At 42.2% G+C, this 18,059-nt stretch overlaps 2 protein-coding genes across 5 annotated transcripts in view; one reads left to right on the top strand and one right to left on the bottom strand.

The window, feature by feature from the left end:
• Nucleotides 1–1,333: 1,333 nt before the first annotated feature.
• On the bottom strand, nucleotides 1,334–3,745 carry fmc1 (formation of mitochondrial complex V assembly factor 1). The gene is made up of 2 exons (XM_030407176.1): nucleotides 3,548–3,745; nucleotides 1,334–1,970 (listed from the first exon to the last, which is right to left on the bottom strand). Exons 1-2 carry the CDS (start codon nucleotides 3,674–3,676, stop codon nucleotides 1,767–1,769), a joined length of 333 nt encoding a protein of 110 aa, XP_030263036.1. The 5' UTR covers nucleotides 3,677–3,745; the 3' UTR covers nucleotides 1,334–1,766.
• A 1,881-nt stretch (nucleotides 3,746–5,626) lies between these two features.
• Nucleotides 5,627–18,059, top strand: part of grin2ba (glutamate receptor, ionotropic, N-methyl D-aspartate 2B, genome duplicate a) — a 138,959-nt gene continuing 126,526 nt past the window's right edge. The window contains exons 1-4 of one of the 4 annotated variants that reach the window (XM_030407174.1): nucleotides 5,627–6,005; nucleotides 6,604–8,395; nucleotides 11,835–11,986; nucleotides 13,340–13,447. In XM_030407174.1, the coding sequence (XP_030263034.1) occupies nucleotides 13,421–13,447 (27 nt within the window). In that variant the 5' untranslated portion in view covers nucleotides 5,627–6,005; nucleotides 6,604–8,395; nucleotides 11,835–11,986; nucleotides 13,340–13,420. Of the gene's footprint in view, nucleotides 8,396–11,834; nucleotides 11,987–13,339; nucleotides 13,448–18,059 lie in introns of all 4 variants that reach the window. The other 3 variants (XM_030407175.1, XM_030407173.1, XM_030407172.1) reach the window with 3 other exon arrangements.

Below are 18,059 nucleotides of genomic sequence, written 5' to 3'. Positions count from 1 at the left end.
CTGTAGAAAGTGGACAAAATCACTGGGACAATGTTCAAGTTAATGTAATGTCATGTCTGATTGGATTTTCTTAAAGGTGTATTTATTTGTGTCATTTTCTGAGCTCCTGATTCAAATTTGGAGGAAGCAGCTCGCCGTGTTGTTGACCAGTCACTCCAGTCTCTCAGGCACTGCTGACAAGGGTTCCCTTCAAACCGCTGTTCCTCCTCAGATTCTCTGTTTGTCATACAATGCGATGACGTTCAAGACTTTTTCCTCTTGTCCCATTACATAATCGTGCATTTTTCTCCTGCCACTGGTGCACAAGGAGAAAACATGGTGACCCCTTTGTACGTCTGTGGGCTGCCTCAAGTTGCCTTGAAATCTTATGCAAAAAAAAACAGTGAAACAAAATGTCAAAACATCCCAGAGCCCAGAGCGACGTCTTTAAATTGCCTCTTTTGTCCACGCACAAGCCCAAAACCCGAAGACTCTTCATGCGTTATCACAGATGATGAAGAAACACAGGAAAATCCTCACATTTTAGAAGCTGGCACCGGCAAATGTTTGGCAACTTTCCTTGAGAAATGATAGAAACAATTTAATTTTAATTGCCAGTTATCCAAATAGTTTGCAATAAGTGTTTAATGAGGCAAGTCAGTCATGAAGGCAGCGGCACAAGTCAGATTACATTCTCAAATGTCTCAAACATCTTCAGCGTGAGTGTAACTTCTGCATCTTCAACATAAACTTAAAAAACCCTGCATGGAACATTTACCGAACTACACTAAAAAACTTAATTTTTAACAATGCCTAGAGACTCATGTCAAAGTCTCTGCAGTGGCTGAGTAATATAGTGACTGGCCAAAATTATTGGCTGCTATTGGCATATCATATATATATTGGTATCGGTCTGTATGTATTCAGTTATGCATAAAAAAAACCCTTTATAATAGAACTTAATGCATAAAAAGATACTTGAGATAATTTCTTCATATTGTCATTTCAGACAATACTGTACGTTTTATTGTTAAACCATAAAATGCCTCCATTACATATCTTTATAAAAAGTGTTTGATATCCACATTTGAGGGATCACTGCAAAAAATGTTTGTATATTGGAAATTTTGACTCCCTAGAACAGGTATTGGTCCAAAAAATTGAGAATTGGGTTCAAATATTGCAGGGTTGCTGTACTGGCTAGCATTAGACTGTGCTTAGATTCCTGTTAGTTGTCCACCCCGATGTTCACTCATGCAGAGGCACAAGAGTAGAAGACAACTGCAAGTAAGGCTGCGTATGCCTCAGTGGACTTATCATGTGTCATCAACTTCTTTAAAAATCTCACAAAGTGTAGCAGTGACTAATATTTTTTAATAGGACAAATGGATCACAATGAAAATGTACAAGTACAGTCCTTTTGAATGATTGCTTTTGCCTTCTAACAAGAAAAAAAATGACAAAAAAACAAACAAAACCAGGTGTGGCTAAGCTGCAGAGTACAGTATATTCACAGCTGAACAACAGATTTTTAATTATCACTTCACAGTTGCTTCAAACACTCTCGGATCAGAAAAGATTCCTCGCTCTGAACATTGGTAGAACGACAAAACAGGAATAAGTCGAGTTCCCTCATAACAGTCCGCGATGGCACAATCCAGCCTGCCAGACTCCAGTCAAATTTTTGATCCCTTGGGAGTTTACATGAGGTGAAGAGTATGAGACCAGATGAATCAGCCACAGACAAGTCATTTCTGGATAAGGGTTAAGATTTTCTTCCCCTGTCCTCACTTCTCCCAGCCTTTACCTCCTGGCTGAGTGGGCAACCTGAGCCCCACAAGACCTGCCGCTTCCTCTTGGCTGCGCTCTCCCTTACTGTGGTACAGGTTGTGCAGGTACAGGTGGTTCCTAGTGGACTCCAGCAAACACAGGTATGTGTGTGAGTCATGGTGTGCCTCCTGCTGAGCACGGCAGTACCTTTCTCCCGTTACCTGCAGAGGGAAAAAGAAAGGTAAGATTAGTTAAGACGAAATGATGAACCAGATCGTAACAAGCAGTAAGTTCCTTTAATAAGTACTGGATTGGATTAACAGTCACACTGTAGAAAAATAACACCAAGATAACATTTATGAAGAAAACCTTAGGGTCTGGCTGCTGGAGAGCATGGAGTTAGCAATGACTCCAGTAACAGGAATTAACATAAACAGATGTGCCAATATCACAAGCCTTTCTACCAGAATGTTTTTTTTTCTCTTCATCATCTGTAACAGCCACATGGACACTAAGCATTTTGTCCAGTCCCTCTAGAGTTTCATCTATACATTATAATGCCTTTGGGTTGCTTCAGAGCTAGGACAAATACACACTGACAAGCAAGATTTGCTCCAAGCTATTTCACTTCATTGAGCACACATGCATTCACCCACCCTGGTGAGCCATGTGCTCCCAAGCATAAACAATACAAGCTTTAAGCATATATGCTTATTAACCCTTCCATGCGACAAGCAGCTCCACTGTGGTAAACAGGTAAACAGAGAAACAAACAATCAAAAGGACGTCAGTTACTTTTTTATAGCTACAAATTTATTGAGGTTATGCATATGAATTAAAATAATATATATTTGAAATTTATGGCTGTGCATGATTTCAAAAAGAAACAATGTCTACATCTGTAAGGATTTCAGTGCCAAATTGATAGATTGGTTTAATAAATAAAAACAAAATTTTTCTGTTGTGTTTTTGTTCATTTGAAAATGAATGCGGCCACTCATAAAATGCTCATTAGTGATAAAAAGCGTTTTGTACGATGCCACAAGTGTTTATTCACAGCTGCGGTTAAATACAAATTAAATAACAACTTAAAATGTACTGAATGAACTTTCCCTGACGATTTATATTACCAAACACGTAGTGAATTGTACTGTTCATTTGTTTACTTGTTTATTTGAGTTCATATTAACATAGACACGACCCTGCTGAAAAAAAAACAGCAGAGACCAGCACCAAAACACAACGTATGCTGGTCTTGCTGGTGAATTTCCACCAGCAAGACCAGCTATGTTGTGTTTTGGTGCAGGTCTCTGCTGTTTTCATCAGCAGGGGAACCTGCGACGATAACTTTAACACAATTAGTGACTGACTGGATCCTATGTGTCATGCTCAACTCTCCTGTGCATACAATATATCGTAATTCATTCTTTAATAGACTCAGGTAGTACTTAATCACCTGAGCCTCAACACTGAGAAGTACCACTTGTCGTTAGCTGCCTGCTAATGTTAGCATGCCCTTCTGCTTCACTGTCACCTTGCGTTGAACTATTCCTTGTAACTCTTACAAAGTTAGCCGCGACAGCTGCCTGGTGTTATGTTGGGTATATGCTCTATTCTTACACCTTGAAACAACCGAAATGTGACATTTACTTTCAAATATAACCAGAAAAATGTCAATAGTCACTCGAGAGTTATCGGGTTAGCTAATGCTAGCCCATGCGCGCCCGGTGCAACAGTGATGGCAGTAAGCGTGCTAACTTCGCTAACGTTAGCTGATACGCAGTGGACGGAAACTCGCCTTATTTTTACGAAACTGGTCCATGACATAGCTGTAGGCCAGTGACTCTTTGTAACTTGGTCCTTGCATGACACGCAATTCTTTGAGTATTCCTCGGCAGACTCGTAGGGGAGATGACATCGTCGCCATCTCTGGACGGTGTTGTTGTGATTGTGAAGCGCATGAAGCCAGACATCCTCAATCCAACACAGCACAGCCGATCACGTTACTGCTAATCGACCACGAGGCGGCGACATGACACAACAAGTTGACGACACACGTAACGTTAACGCTTCTTCGCAACTGACTTTTTCCAGCAACAGTTTAAATGTAAGGTAGATTTAATTGAACATATTTACACAGTTAGTCACAGTAAATCAGTGTATACATGTATACAGCAATGAGACAATAAATAAACAATATTATTAGCTGTTTTTCCATGTATTTACAGTCCAGTGTGCATAAAATCAGTTTAGCTAATTAAGCTAACCTCTGTGCCCTGATTTGAGTGTTAGCAGTCTCTGGTTGTTTTTTGTTGTTGTTGTTTTTAACCCCTTTTCAACTTCACTGTAAAAGTGTTTTAAATACCGAAACCCAGGTGTTGTAATGTTACAGAAGCAGACTGTAGTGGAACTGGGAGCTCACTCACAGGTGCAGAAGTATGAATTTAATCAGGAAAAGAACATATATGCTCAGCAGATTCCCTGGATGCATACACTGGGAAGATATGTGAACGTTGACACTCATCACCACAATTGTTCAGTATTTTATCCATTAGGCTTTTAATATGTTTCCAAATTCAGGTTCACAGATGTCGCCTGAAACTTTGGGAAAAGGTCGAGATGTTACTGGTCAAGGAATCTGCTGGTTGGGCTGAATGGGTCAAGACACCTCGTTGTCACCTGTTTTGGTGGGTCCATCCAAGCTGGGCCCAAAGAGAGGAAAACTACGATGACTGTTTGTCCTCGATCACATCTGAATCCTCATTTCACCTTCAGCCTCACCGCAAGGTAATTTCTCAAAGTGCATGCGCATAATTAAAAAATTGAAGCGAAATTTGACTTAAATGTTGCACTCTTCACTCGGTCGTACACACCCCACCTGTCATTGTAAATACAATTGGGCCTGAGTTTGATTGTGAGTTAAGTAATTACTGTCTGATAAACGGGTCAGTGGAGGAGACAGAGAGGACTGTGGAGATTTGTAATCACATTTCCTCCCAAGGTCTGTCAGCATCTCTCTGTCTCCCTCTGCCTCTTTGTCCCTTTACTATAAATAACAACTTTAAGCACAGATGGAACAAAACCAATCATGCTCTACAGTCTACAGTAGTGTATATATCTATATGGGTGTTTTTTGTTTGCATGCTTCGTGCCAGAATAAGACCGTTGTTGACCAGCATGTTTGGACAGTGATATAACTATTGTGGAGATGCACTGCAGTCTCCGCCTTTGAAGGCTGCTTTTGACCACCTATCTCTCTGTGTGCTTCTAGCTTTGATTTGGACATTTGGGAGCAATCATCTGTCACCATAGCAACACTGAGTTTGGCTTAGGGCAAAATGCAGAGGAAAGGATCTGTGTGTTTTCACAACGCAGCAGACGTGAAGCGAAATTCTTTTAATGATGTGTCTTTTTTTATGCACGCTGGATGGTGTGAAGCAGAAAAAGATAACGGTGCTTCATCGCAGTGAGATGATAAACACTCGGTTCGAGGAAGAAGAGGCTCTTTATATGTGACGATTATATTGTAAGTGGATCACAGCGATATCGCGCAGTTGGAGTGACACTGAAGCAGTGAATTTGTCCGAACGTCAGGTGTTGTCCTGAAGGCAGGTCACTGGTGTGGCGGCTCTAACGCTTCATTCCCAGTGTTTCCAGTTATTTGAAGTTGAGTATTGATGATTGACTCTAGGGGGAGCCAGTCTCTTATCAGTTTCACACACCGGTTTGGTTCCTAGACATTTGTTGGATGGCACCCCTCTCCCCCTCCTCCTCCTCCTCCTTCTCTCTCTCTCTCCCTCCCTCTCTCTCTCTCTCTCTCTCTCTCACACACTCTTTCAATGAATACTAATGCAGCGAGTGGGCCCACCTCCCTTCCTCCCATCTTTTTCGCAGGGATGGGCGGGAGAGGGGAGACAGAGCAATTCCAGCTCAGTATCCTTCCTCATGAGGCAGGCAGTGCTTGACTAGCAGCAGCCCCAATGCCTGTTTTTTTTTTCTCCCACTGGGAAACATTGGTGATACTGTGCGTTGCTGCTGCAACAATGTCTAACCTGTGTGAGTGGCACGTGATATCAGACCACAGTTGAGAGGGGGAGAGGAAAGGACATCTGTGCCTGCTTTTTTGTCATCTGGATGGGAAGTCTTTTTTGGGAGGAGAGACAGAAGAAAGCAGAAGGCAGCCGGGGAAGGGGAACAACTGGCAACAGCCAATCCCCCCTTCCACACATAGACTGGAGACAACGGAGGCCACTGGAGTATTTGCTTTTATCTTTCGTTTTTTGTTCTTTTTTTTCCTCATCGCGCTGCTGGGAGGTGCTTTACCTTTTCATTTGCTCGCTCTCTCGGTCCTCTGTCTTCTCATCTATTTCGCCATTTACCTGGTCAACAATTTCTTCTATTTATGAGCCAGACAAGGAGGGAGAGAGAGAGGCAGAGAGACAGAGAAAAAGAGAAAGAGAAAGAGGAGGGGGATTTTTTTGGCCCCCTTTATTCTCTCTTTTTTTCCCCCTACCTTTCATTCATTCTCCCTTCCCTCTCCATCGCTATCACTTCCAGCCCTTTCTATCCCTGTGCAGCCCACGCTCCCTCCTCCCTTCACCGCCTCCCTCCGTCTCCTCCCTCCTCCTCCTCCCCACCGCTCCACTCACTGTCCACCCCTAACTTTGGCTACTTTTTGACTCCACCACTGTTTTAATTTCTTTTACTTTAGAGGCATTTTAATTGGCTTGCTTGTATTTTCTATTTATGCCTTTTTCACTTTTGTACCTTTTCCTATTTCCTATTTCCCCCCTCTCTTTTTTCCTCCCACCATCCTATGCATCTTTTTTGGGGGATTCTTAATTCTGACCATAGGTAGGTCTATTTAGTGTTTAGTGTCTGTCTCAAAGTCTTTGTTCCTTTTTCTGTGTATGCGAGGTGTTTTGTGTGGGGTGCACATTTATTAAGCACACCTTTACATGCACACACTGGCCTACAGTCTAGCTTTGGTGTAACCATGGCTCCCCTCCCATCCACCTCTCAGCTGATTCTTTCCTCATGCCATGTCATCCTCACGTCACTCTCCCCCTCCATACTATAATCTGTCGCTTCTCACTCTTCTTTTTTGTTTTCTCCTCAACCAAGACCACAGTGATTCATCAAGCAAGCACCTTCTCCAGTCCTCATCATGGAGTCCACATTCTGACCGCCTTGTCATTTCTATGTTGTTGCACAAAAAGTCTTCCATTAAAACGTCTGAAAATCACACACCGTCCTCCTCACATGTCCTTTTGTTTGAGAGCCGTCCAAACTCCACATCAGTTCCGTAGGAGGGACTGGTGGGTTATTATCGCGCCGGGGTGCATTTAAGTTTCCCTGCTTCATGTTTATCAGGTGAAGGTCAAACTGAGAGAAGGCCTAGTTCATCAGCGACAGCGCGTCGTTGTTTCTAAGCCAGCACTTGTCCTTTCTGTCGGGGTGTCATCTGTGTTTATACACTCCTCTCTGCCTCCTTCTTTTCTCTGCCCTCTTTTCCTCTCTCTCTCTCTCTCTCTCTCTCTCTCTCCCTCTCTCCCTCCCTCTCTCTCTCTCGCTCACCGTCTCCCATCTTTCTGAACTGACTCTCATTCTCGCAGACACACACAAGCACCCAAAGAGAATGGACTAAACAAAAAACAAACTGGCTTTATCGAGGATTTTTTTCCCTTTTTTTTTCCTCCTCAACCATAATTTTCACTTTTTTCACTCACTTTGCCTCAACCTTTTCTCTCTTTAATCACCTCTCTCCACATCTTTTTTGTCCTCCATCACTTCCACCCCCTCACCACTCTCTCAATTGATCCACTTATTGATTTATTTGTTGTTCCATTTTGTTTTTTACGTTTGCCGTCTACAAAATTTCCCATCCGACCACTCGCATGTCATTGACTTGCTTGCATCAGAGAGGGGTTGCTGTTTGTTTTGCATTCTGGTGACGTAATTTTGCAATCCATCAACTCGATTACTTCCATTTATTGAAAAACAAGGAGCATTTTATTCATGATTACTCCCTCGCATTTTAGAAAATGGGAGATAGGGTGGTTCGAAAGAATTGAGCTGACTGCAAAGTAACTGAATAATTTGGCGTGTGCGTGTGGCTGTGTGGTGTGTGAGCTACAGAGAGAGGCACAGCAATAGACAGATGCATAGCAAAGTGAAGCAAACCACACAACTCATTTCCTCGTTCATCTCCTTTTTCTTTATATTTCCATCTTTTTCCTGAAGGAGATTTAACGGCTCTCCTCCTCTATACACGAAGATAATGGGAAGTGGGGACTCTTGAGCAGCCGTCAGCCATGATAAAGGCACTCTGGATTTAGCTGTTTTCCTGTGGAATTACCCTTTAAATCCTGGATTTGATTCCAAATGAAAAAAAAAATAGTTACCAATTATTAAAAGGCTGCTCTAAATTCGGGACTCTTTTTTGACTTTCTTTTTGTAATGGACTGAAGCTGATTTCAATATTTCTTTTTCTACCATTGAATCTTAATGGGATTTCACTGACGCGGATTAAAGACTCAAGCAACATCTTTGTCTATTAGTCGATGTAATAGCCACGATTCTTACAATTCCTCCGGCCTACAAAATCGATTAAATTGAATATTCTTTAATGTTAAGGGTTAAATAGGTGAGTACGGCGCTTTGAATCCACACATGCTATTGCTGTTGCATGTCTTGGATGATGATTAATTGATGTGGATATTAATCTGGAAATATTTTGTCATTAATCCAGTATTTTTGCATGTGTGTGTGTGGGTGTGCACACGCATTTTTAGTGTGTATGTGTGTGTGTGTGTGTGTGTAGGCAGAATTGAACTGGATATTAGTGGATTATGAGAGATCAGTAATTTTCCTCACGCTTCGCCACAATTTATCCTTTGTAATTCTTTTCCCCATGAGCCTTTAATTTTCTTTCTGATGTGACATAAAATCACATGCGTACGCTCGGGTCTTACATGTAAAGATAAATCTCCTCATTCTCGGTCTTGAACTTATTAGCCACTCTCCACCTGATGGAATAGCCACTTCTGCCTTTCAGATCACCTGTCCAGTGCTGCTACAGAGTGTGTGTGTGTGTGTGTGTGCGCCAGCATGAGAGGAATATATAGTTAGATCAATAAAGTAATCTACATGAAGGGACAGACTACATTGCCCTTTTCTCAATGCAATTATTTTTATCGGCTGTTATTTCAAAGAAACACAAAAGTGCTTCACAGCAGCAGAGTGACAGTACAGCTCATAACTCCTTGTGGAGTGTGTTGGAATGTAACCTTATGAGTCTGCAGCAAATGCACATTCACACCCACTCTCTCTTCACACACACATGCAGACACTTTGTCCATCAATCCATCACGGACGCAGCGGCGATTGACCCCTTTTTTCTGATTAACTTTCCCATCATTTGGCTGACAGTAGTTTGGATTTACACCGTGTGTGCGCACAGTCAAGGTTACGGCTACGTACCTTTGAAACCCACCTGGGACCCGCTCTCATAACTGGGGACCATTACCTATTCTGCTCGGCGCTCTCGGCACACATGTGACCCCTGTAGCCTATCTACAGATGGGCACTTAAGCCCAGGTAGTGTGTCAAAGCTGTCACAGCTGCTGCGCTGCAAAATGGACGTCTCGGGTGTCGCTGACATACGGCTCACCGCTGTCTTTTTACTGTAATCATCACCGAAATAGTGATTGTCATTGTGCAGGCAAAACACGCTTCTTGCTGTAATATTATTGTCGTAAGTATTTAGTGGAGGGAGGCAGGAGGAAAGCGGACGGTGATGTGAACGTTACTTTCCAATTTAGCTCGAAAACTGAGAGCTGATTCGAATAGTGCTGAGCAAAGGGATGCTGATTATGTTATAACTGATCATTTAGAGCGTAGCTGGGCGGTAGACTGAGCAAACGCTGTCCAAAAGAACAGTTCGCCGATAGATTCAGCTGAGAATCGACCCAACGCAAATATAGACGGGATATGTTGGCGGGACAGGTAGCTACCTGAGCAGGATCACGAAAACCAAGATTTTTTTCAGCTTTTACCAAATGAATCACGGCTTTCGAAGCAGCGTCGTTTTTTTGTGTACAGTGGAACTATGTTCCTGCCAAAAGTGACATTGCGTTTGATGTTGTGAAGTTTGATCTTTCGTGTAATTCTAAGAATTAAAGTGTGCCGGCATTCTAAATGAGTAATGACGGCGTAAATATCGCCACCAAATTTTATTGAACGATAAATCAGTTGTGTTCAGTGACCGGGGCCGCTGCCGCATATTTCAAGCCCCCTGTCAATTTTTAGTGTCTGCAAACTGTTTGATGCCAGGAGCTTACGTGGAAAAAGAAGTCTGCCAGAAGTCTCCAAACGGAGCTTAAGAGATTTCATAGGCACCGTGTTTGCAGTCGTCATTGATAAACAGGCCAGGAGAGGAGACAGCAGGGGCTAAGGAGATTCATAATCCTATCCCCTCTTCCCACTGATTCTCTCTCTGTCTCTCTTTCTCCCCATGTGCTACCTAATGAGACGACAATACGACTCCTGCGTCTGGCTCTGAGCACTGCATCTGCGTTAATGAAACCAGCAATAACCCTCTATTAGGTATTTTATCTTCAATAACTCTGCGTCGTTCAGGAGTCGCTGTGTTCTTAAGCAACGCTGCAATTCCAGTTTAACACCTCGGATTCACATTTCCCTCAATGCCGGCCATGTCCGTCATCTTGTTAAACGAGCAAATCGGTCTCGATCTGAAGCTCGTAACTTTCCGCGGTTGTGCGTCTGATTCCCGTTCAACCGTTGGAGAGCGAGCAGGGAGCCTATGTGGGGCGCCTTAAAAAGTGCATCCCGATTTTATTGGCAGCGTACTCACTTCAAGCGAGCAGAATATGGGTCATGATCTGATATAAAAAGGCTCTTCAATAATTCATCGGAGCTGATTAAGAGGACTTGTATCGACTCAGACACTGTCCATGAGAAGGGATGGAGAGGGGGGGGGGGGGGGGGGGCTGCATATGATGTGCAGGAAAGCAACATTTAGGCCCCTTTGTGGGATTAGTGTGAGCTAAGAAACAAGCTAAAGCAGCCTGGGCGTTTACAGCGAGCAGCGTAGGCCCCCTCTTTGATGTTTTTAATCTACCGTACGTTCACCCCTTCTCTGTTTCATGTGTCGACTGCGAAGTGGCTGCACGTACATGCGACGGCCTGTGTTTGTCTGTGATTACATGTCGCTCGCAAGCGTGTGGACATGTTGTGTGAGTTTGTGTGCGGCCCCTTCAATCTATTAAATATGAAAAGTGCAATCTGTTACCCCGCAGAGAGTGGTTTATTATTCATCGACACATTTCAATTAATCATTCATTTACCTAAAGTATGGCCCTCACTCTCCCCCGCAGTTTAGACTATCACACGGCCTCGCGTGTTTGTGTGTGGCATTCATGGTATGCGAGTTATGTATAATCTGGATTAATAGAAGCTATTCATTATTCTTCAGATCTACTCCATACTGTAGTTGGGGGGGGGGCTGTTGGGGATGAAGGAAGAGACAATTTAGTACTACAGCACATTTGGAGGAAATGTATTATTTATTATACTGGGCTGGATTCTTTTCAAATCAGACCATTTTATCCCCTGCATAACTGCACATGCACGCACACACAAGCACACACACGCACACACACGCACACACACACACACACACACACAGACACAAAGGGAGTTGTGGGATGCATTTAAACAAATTAAGGAGAGAGACGCATTGTTTTTTTTAGAACAGAAATGGCCTTCAGAGTGGATTTGGATTGTGAACAATACGGAGAGCTGTATTCATATAAGCATTTGAAGTGCTGAGTCGTGCCTTTCAAATCCTCCCTCATTCAGTCTTAACCCATAAGAGCCCACGGTGACGCGCTTTTAACAAACACTTTAAATGTCTTAAAACGGGTCTGGGTTTTAATGGGTTAATTTATTAATTCTAAGGGGAGCAGGTCAGAGGGCAAAGCGCAGGATGGTTGTTGTTAGAGTCAAATTGACTGTGTCCTGACTCTAACCCTCTGTTCTCCATGTTCCCTCTGCAATAACAGACTGGCGGACATCAGAAAACCAAGCGACGGCAAACATCTCGTCGTAGGAGCGAAGGGGAGAACAGAAGTGAAGCTGCTCCCGTGGAGTACAATTACCTCGAAATCGCCGCTTTACCCTCCTGACTTGTCGCGGATTTTTACCTGAAGCTGCTGTGAGTTCCCAACTCAACGCCGAAAGGACTGCTTCATCATTTCTCACCTCTTCATTGATCAACATCTGCATTTGTTACAACAAACCCCACAAGCCTAATGAGGTGTCCTGGTAGAGAGGTGTAATTCAATTAATCATGACGACTAAAACACATTTATTTTATAAAGTGCAGCTGGTTGGAGCAATAATACCTGCTGGTGGAATGACAACTGAAAATGATAAAGGGCTGGTTTACTCCCGTAGCTGCTTCAGTCTCCTTTTCTGAGTTAATTAAACTCATCTTTCTATTGATTGGCTAATGGTGTTGACAGGTGGTTATCATTCCAGGTGATTAGTTCTGCCTCCTCACAGAAAAGAGAGCCTCTAAATGTTAATTCAGTTTCAATGTGATAAATGTCGACAGTAGAAAAAGGGTATCAGGAAGCATTTTGCTGGTAGAGTTGCTTCCGTGCTCCTTTTTTCTGCATTTTACCTAGAAAAAAAGTGTCTCCTTAAAAGTTAGTAAAAACACACAATACGAGGAGATTGTTCTTGTAATAAGTTAAAAAATATCTGAAAAGCGAAAATAAGTCAAATAAATGTCACTGAAATGCTACTTTCTAGGTTATTGTCTTATATCAAGTGAAATGAGGAAATTCTGACTACAAACATACTTTTCAGTGTAGTCTATATTATGATTTAGAAATGTAAAACAATTATTTTCATCATTGATTAAACTGCTGATTGTTTCCACAATTAATAGTTTTGTCTGTAAGATGTGTAACAAATTGTTTCTTTTGTTTATCCCAACAGTCCCAAAACCCCAAATCACTTAATTTACCATCATACATGATAAAGAAGTGCTGCAAATCCTTCTATATGATATTTTAGCTTAAAAGTTAAGTTAAAGATATAATATGTAACATCTTCACATGAAAATGTCTAAAAACGACTTGAAATTTGTGAAATACTTTGACGCCTTTTCGCTATAACTTCTGAGATAGAGTCAGAGAGCGAGGAAGTGTGTAAGTGAACGTGACTAAACATAAAGTGGATAAACTTTAAAACACCACCTTGTCTCTGAACATTTCTGCCTGAGTGATAAAGATAAATTAGACAGAAAGTAGTGTTTTTTTTTAACAAATAAGACAATAACTCCCATGATCCCACTCTGTTTACATGCTTTGTTTTGTTTTTATTTAGAGACCCCTAACGGCAGAAATAACATACCTGTGTTTAAACAATTTATAAATTAGCAAAATAGCTGGTGACGGATTAATTGTGATTAGTTGGTAAACTCAAATTAGAATATTAAGAGGCTGTAGCTGATACCAATCAATACTCACATTGTCCTTTTCCCTCGTGTTTATTGCAGTTGAGCCTCCCTCAGTCTGAGGCTATGAGAGGGAGAGAGGAGTCCCAGGCCGTACCATCATGCTACTTCTGAGACGCTGGGATGAGACTTTGGCTGGCAAAACACAAGGTAAGACAATATTGATGCATGGGGCCCCTTCAACAACTCGAGCTGTACTTGGTTTTCTCACTTTTTTTTCCCTGTAGAAAACCGCTGAAACAACACAGCCTTATCTCACCTGTGTGTGTTTGTGCGTCTGCAGCTTCCCTAAGCGCGGACCTTTCCTAAAGCTCAGTGATGGATGGTCTAAAACTTCCTCAGGCGTTTTGCTTTGTATCTCACTCCAGTTTTGCTCGAGGGTCAGGGTTATGGTTCAAGGTGGAGCCTACAGACAAATGGTTTAATCCTGGATTTTTAGCACAGTGTGCACTTTGATTGGTGCGCGTACGCACGGACTTACAACCTGACCGAACCCCCTATCGAGTATCGGCTTCATTTGCATGGCTCTGATCGGGCAATTAATGGATTTGTCAAATGAGATTTTAGTAGAGGAAGTGTGCGACCATTGGAAGTGTTTGTGTGTGCTCGTGAGCTGTGCTTGTGCGCTGTTTGTACTGTGTCTATGTGTGTGTGTGTGTGTGTGTGTGTGTGTGTGTGTGTGTGTGTGTGTGTGTGTGTGAAATAGGGAATGAGACGGTATGTTTTGTGCGATAAGATAAAATAAGACGTTAGTCTCTTTCTGTCGCAGGACCAAATTACACCGAGCAAATGTATTTTGCCACAAGGGCCCATGAGGGGCCATTATCATATCAGCACATTCCATCGTTTTCTCATACATTCTTCCTCTCTCTCCACTGTGCTAAGATTTTTTTTTTTAATTTTGACTTTTTTCCCTACAACCCTCTCCTTCCCTCCCTCTCTCTGACTCTCTTTTTTCTCCCCTCCTTCCTTCTCATTGTGTCTCATCCCATGCACTATTAATCAGCCGTGACGTTTAAGAGACTGAGCCTCGGTGCAGAGGAGCAAGAGTGAGAAACATTTGTTCTTCTTTTCTTTCTTCTTCTTTTTTTCTTTAAGGGAGTGCTTGTTGTTGTTATTGTTGTGTGTGTGTGTGTGTGTGTGTGTGTGTGTGAGTGTGTGTGTGTGTGTGTGTGTGTGTGTGTGTGTAAGAGAGAGAGAGAGTGTGTGTGCGGACTTCTGGACACTCTGTGAGCCCACTGCAAATGCTGCCATTACACTTCCTTTAAGCCGCTGCAGAGCGACAGTGCAGCTCGGTAATGAAGTGCCTTGGCCTTCTGTCGTTAGCTGAAAGTCACACAGCTGCCTCGGCTAACGCTGACGCTGCAGATTGCCTTACTATTGCCTTACGTCATGAGACATTACCATATAGATGAATTAACAGTGACGGTGAATCTAATTAAGAACTCCTCTCCACCTTCCTTTGAAAAAAATTGCATTCATGGTTACAGACTATCAGTCTATTAGGCCTATTATTCAAGTCGAGCAAGCTTCCTGCTCTTACATAAACTGTTTAGAGAACGCACCGGCTGGAATAATGATTAAAATGAGGACATATTAGAATAATAATGTCTCATGAGTTTTTTTTTAAAAGGTTTATCTCCAACCCTAAATAGGATTTTTGGCCCCCCTCATTATATCAGTGCCACTAATTAAGTGCAGCGTGGCTTTTCACTCATGTTTCAGTCAAATCCAATTACCAACAGACTCTTATTTAGACTCCACGTCATCATCATTTATACCCAGTGTGCATAAACTGGTCGAGTACTACACTGAAGCCACAATCTTTGATGTGTGAAATACAGCATAAGATATTTAAGGATCACCTCTCTCCTGCCTGTTGATGTACAGAATGTAATTGGTGGCAGATTTTTGTATTGAAGCATGACAGCGAGATAAAAAAGCACCTCTTGGGTATATCTGGGTATATCTGTCCTCCTCCTGTAGTATTTTTAAGTCTGGTGTTGCATTCTTCTGCTTAGAGGCCAGTATGCTGATGTGTTTATTTCTGTAGAAAATTCATAATTGACATCATTGTTTTTTCTTAGGGTGGGAAACAAGCACTTTTTTTTTCTTGCTGCCTTCGACTGTGTATCCTAAATTAGTGCAAATTCAAGAGCCAGGCAAGTGAGGAGGCTTTTTGATGAAGAAGAGGACAGGGGGAAAGAAACTAAGAGAGTAGGAGAGGCGTGGAAGTGTGTTAGTGGTTGTTTCTAGGGGCGTCGAGAGAAGTGGAGCTGCAGAGTGCAGCTGTGTGGTGTTCTTCTATTCTATTTTGTCACCATATGCAAAATAAAGACAACAGCGTCTCATCTCATCTCATTGGTTAATTTAAATAACTCATTCAAAGAAACTTTCCAGGCACGGCAAACATCACCCTGGCACGTTTCTGTTTGTAATGAATTTTAATGATATTGTTGGACATCGGCGTCGCTGATGTTCAATTATCTCGTAATTGAATACCTGTAGGACACAGCAACAAGGGTGAGTGTACGTCTCTGAGGGTTATTTATCTCAGAGCAATGCCATCGTTTAATATTAATTGAATCTGGACTGTAAGATCACGTGTTTCAGCTTGACCTGAAAACACAGCTAAGATCTGTGTGGCGGCATTGATTGGTGTGCAAAACAGCAGATCAATATGACTTCACTCATCCTTGTCTCCAGCAGTGGAGCAGTAACATAAGTCACCTGGAAAACGGCCTGCAGATCCATTCATTAGCTGAGCATTGCACTTCCAACATTTGCTTTGGTGGCATCTGTTATTTTCTGGCACGTCCTCACATGCTGCTGTGAGGAGGCTTCAGGTAGCGTCATTGTTTGTGCTCCAGATGCTGGATAGATCCAACGCTGGAAGGATTGGTCTATTAGCTAAGCTACTAGAATATAATGAAGAAAATTACAACAAAAAAAAACATTTTCACAGAAACATGTCGACTGTAATGTGGTCCCAAAACACTGTTTCAGCGTCTCAGAAGTGAGGCTTTGCTGCTGTTCTTCACTGAAATCATTGTAAAGTGAATTTTTTACTGTTGGTTCAAGCTTTTATAGACTTATTCTTAGCAGGAAGGATAATGTAGCTATGAAAGTAGTGAGTTGCAGCCTGAACCCCATTTGTTTTAGCCCATGTTCATTTACATACATACAAGTTGGCAGAACAGAGTAAGCTGAATTCGCTATTAGCAGTAAACAACTATCACTGGGCAACTTTGACGCTGTAGTAAACTTAAATGTGATGTTCTCTGTCAAGTTCTGGAGGTATAGGTACTATCTTTTTCTCTGTTCCTAAGTGGGTTTATGGAAGTTTCATCATGGCGATGTGTAGCTAATGGTATTGCTGGAAAGTGTAAGTCATACTGAATCTGAATATATGTGCATTGTGCCTGTGTTTGGATTTGACTGAGTTATGACTCAGAGAAGTGAGAAGTGCGTTTTTTTTTGCGCCAATTTTTGGGCCAAATCAGCCAACCCCAACTGTGGCAATTAACTTCTATCCTTCCATTCTCATGCTGTACCTTTGCTTCACATCGCTCCCTTCACACACAACCCCCCTTTTAAATCTCCCAGGCTAAAAACCTCTGGATTAAACAAATAATGGATTAATTGTGAAAATACAAGTTAATCAATAATGTAAATAATTGTTAGTCGCTGCTCTAAATAGATTCAAATGTATCTATGTCTGTGTGTGTATTGTAGAGTGTTTATTTGGCATGATTATTCTAGTGCACATGCATTTCACTCTGGTTTCATTATATAAACAGTGTCCTTTATATATATGGATATATCTGCTCAACACTTGACTAGTGCAGATAGTGCAGGTAGGTGAGCAGCTGTCTGGAAGAGCAGCTCTGCGCTCGGCTTCAGCTGACTTGTTGTTTTCCGACCTTACCTAGAGGTTGTGTTGTAGAAGCGGGTGAATGATTTGTTTCTGTGTGTGTGTGTGTGTGTGTGTGTGTGTGTGTGTGTGTGTGTGTGTGTGTGAGAGAACGCCACAGGTCAGCAACTTTACGCGGCCACAATCGACAGGAAACACAAGGCTCATGCGGAGAGGACTAACAACACAGAGTTCGAGGGTTATGCTGTATAGTTGTGAGAAAGGTTGATTGCAGCTGAATGATAACGCAAACATAGTCTTTACTTATACTGTAGCAGTACAGGTGGAGGGGCAGTGAGACATTTAAATCAATTTGCTCTTAAATCTTGTAATATTGTGTTAATTTGTAGTAGTAGGAAGGCTTATAGGTATGGGTATAGGTTTTACATAACTCTTCACAACTTATAGCGACTTGGATGTCAGCATTCATTTAAGTCAACTTCTCAAATCCAGCTTTAATTGAAAATAATAACACTGTGTCATAGTACACGACTAATGTTGTGCTTACAGAATATGATTAATGTCCGCTTGTGCCGAAGCTGCAACTAAGTAATGTTATTTAAACTTCTTTTTCTTCATCTCCGCTCCACTAAGCTACGTTTTTCTTTCCTATTATGAAAGCTCTGCCGGACAATAAATCAGTTCAGTCTATACCAGAAAAGGGATTACATTCCCCAATGATGCAGCGTTCCACCAGGAGTGGACCACGCCCCCCATGCTAGGAGATTGGATGGCTGGTGCATCATCAGCAGAGCCACACACACACACACACACACACACACACACACACACACACACACACAGAAAGATCTCTGAAAGCCTGTTTGTGCTATTGCAAAGATGAACTGG

This window comes from Sparus aurata, chromosome 23 (genome assembly GCF_900880675.1).
Source record: "Sparus aurata chromosome 23, fSpaAur1.1, whole genome shotgun sequence".
In the NCBI taxonomy this organism is placed as follows: domain Eukaryota; kingdom Metazoa; phylum Chordata; class Actinopteri; order Spariformes; family Sparidae; genus Sparus; species Sparus aurata.
The sequence above is the reverse complement of the archived record's forward strand: the minus strand, read 5'-3'. Positions and strand labels throughout refer to the sequence as shown.

Excerpts from the sequence above, each read along its gene's own strand:
- fmc1 (XM_030407176.1), bottom strand. The coding sequence starts at position 3,676 with ATGGCGACGATGTCATCTCCCCTACGAGTCTGCCGAGGAATACTCAAA. Across the intron at positions 1,971-3,547 it reads ACCAGTTTCGTAAAAATAAG|GTAACGGGAGAAAGGTACTG; the intron begins GCGAGTTTCCGT and ends TTCCCTCTGCAG.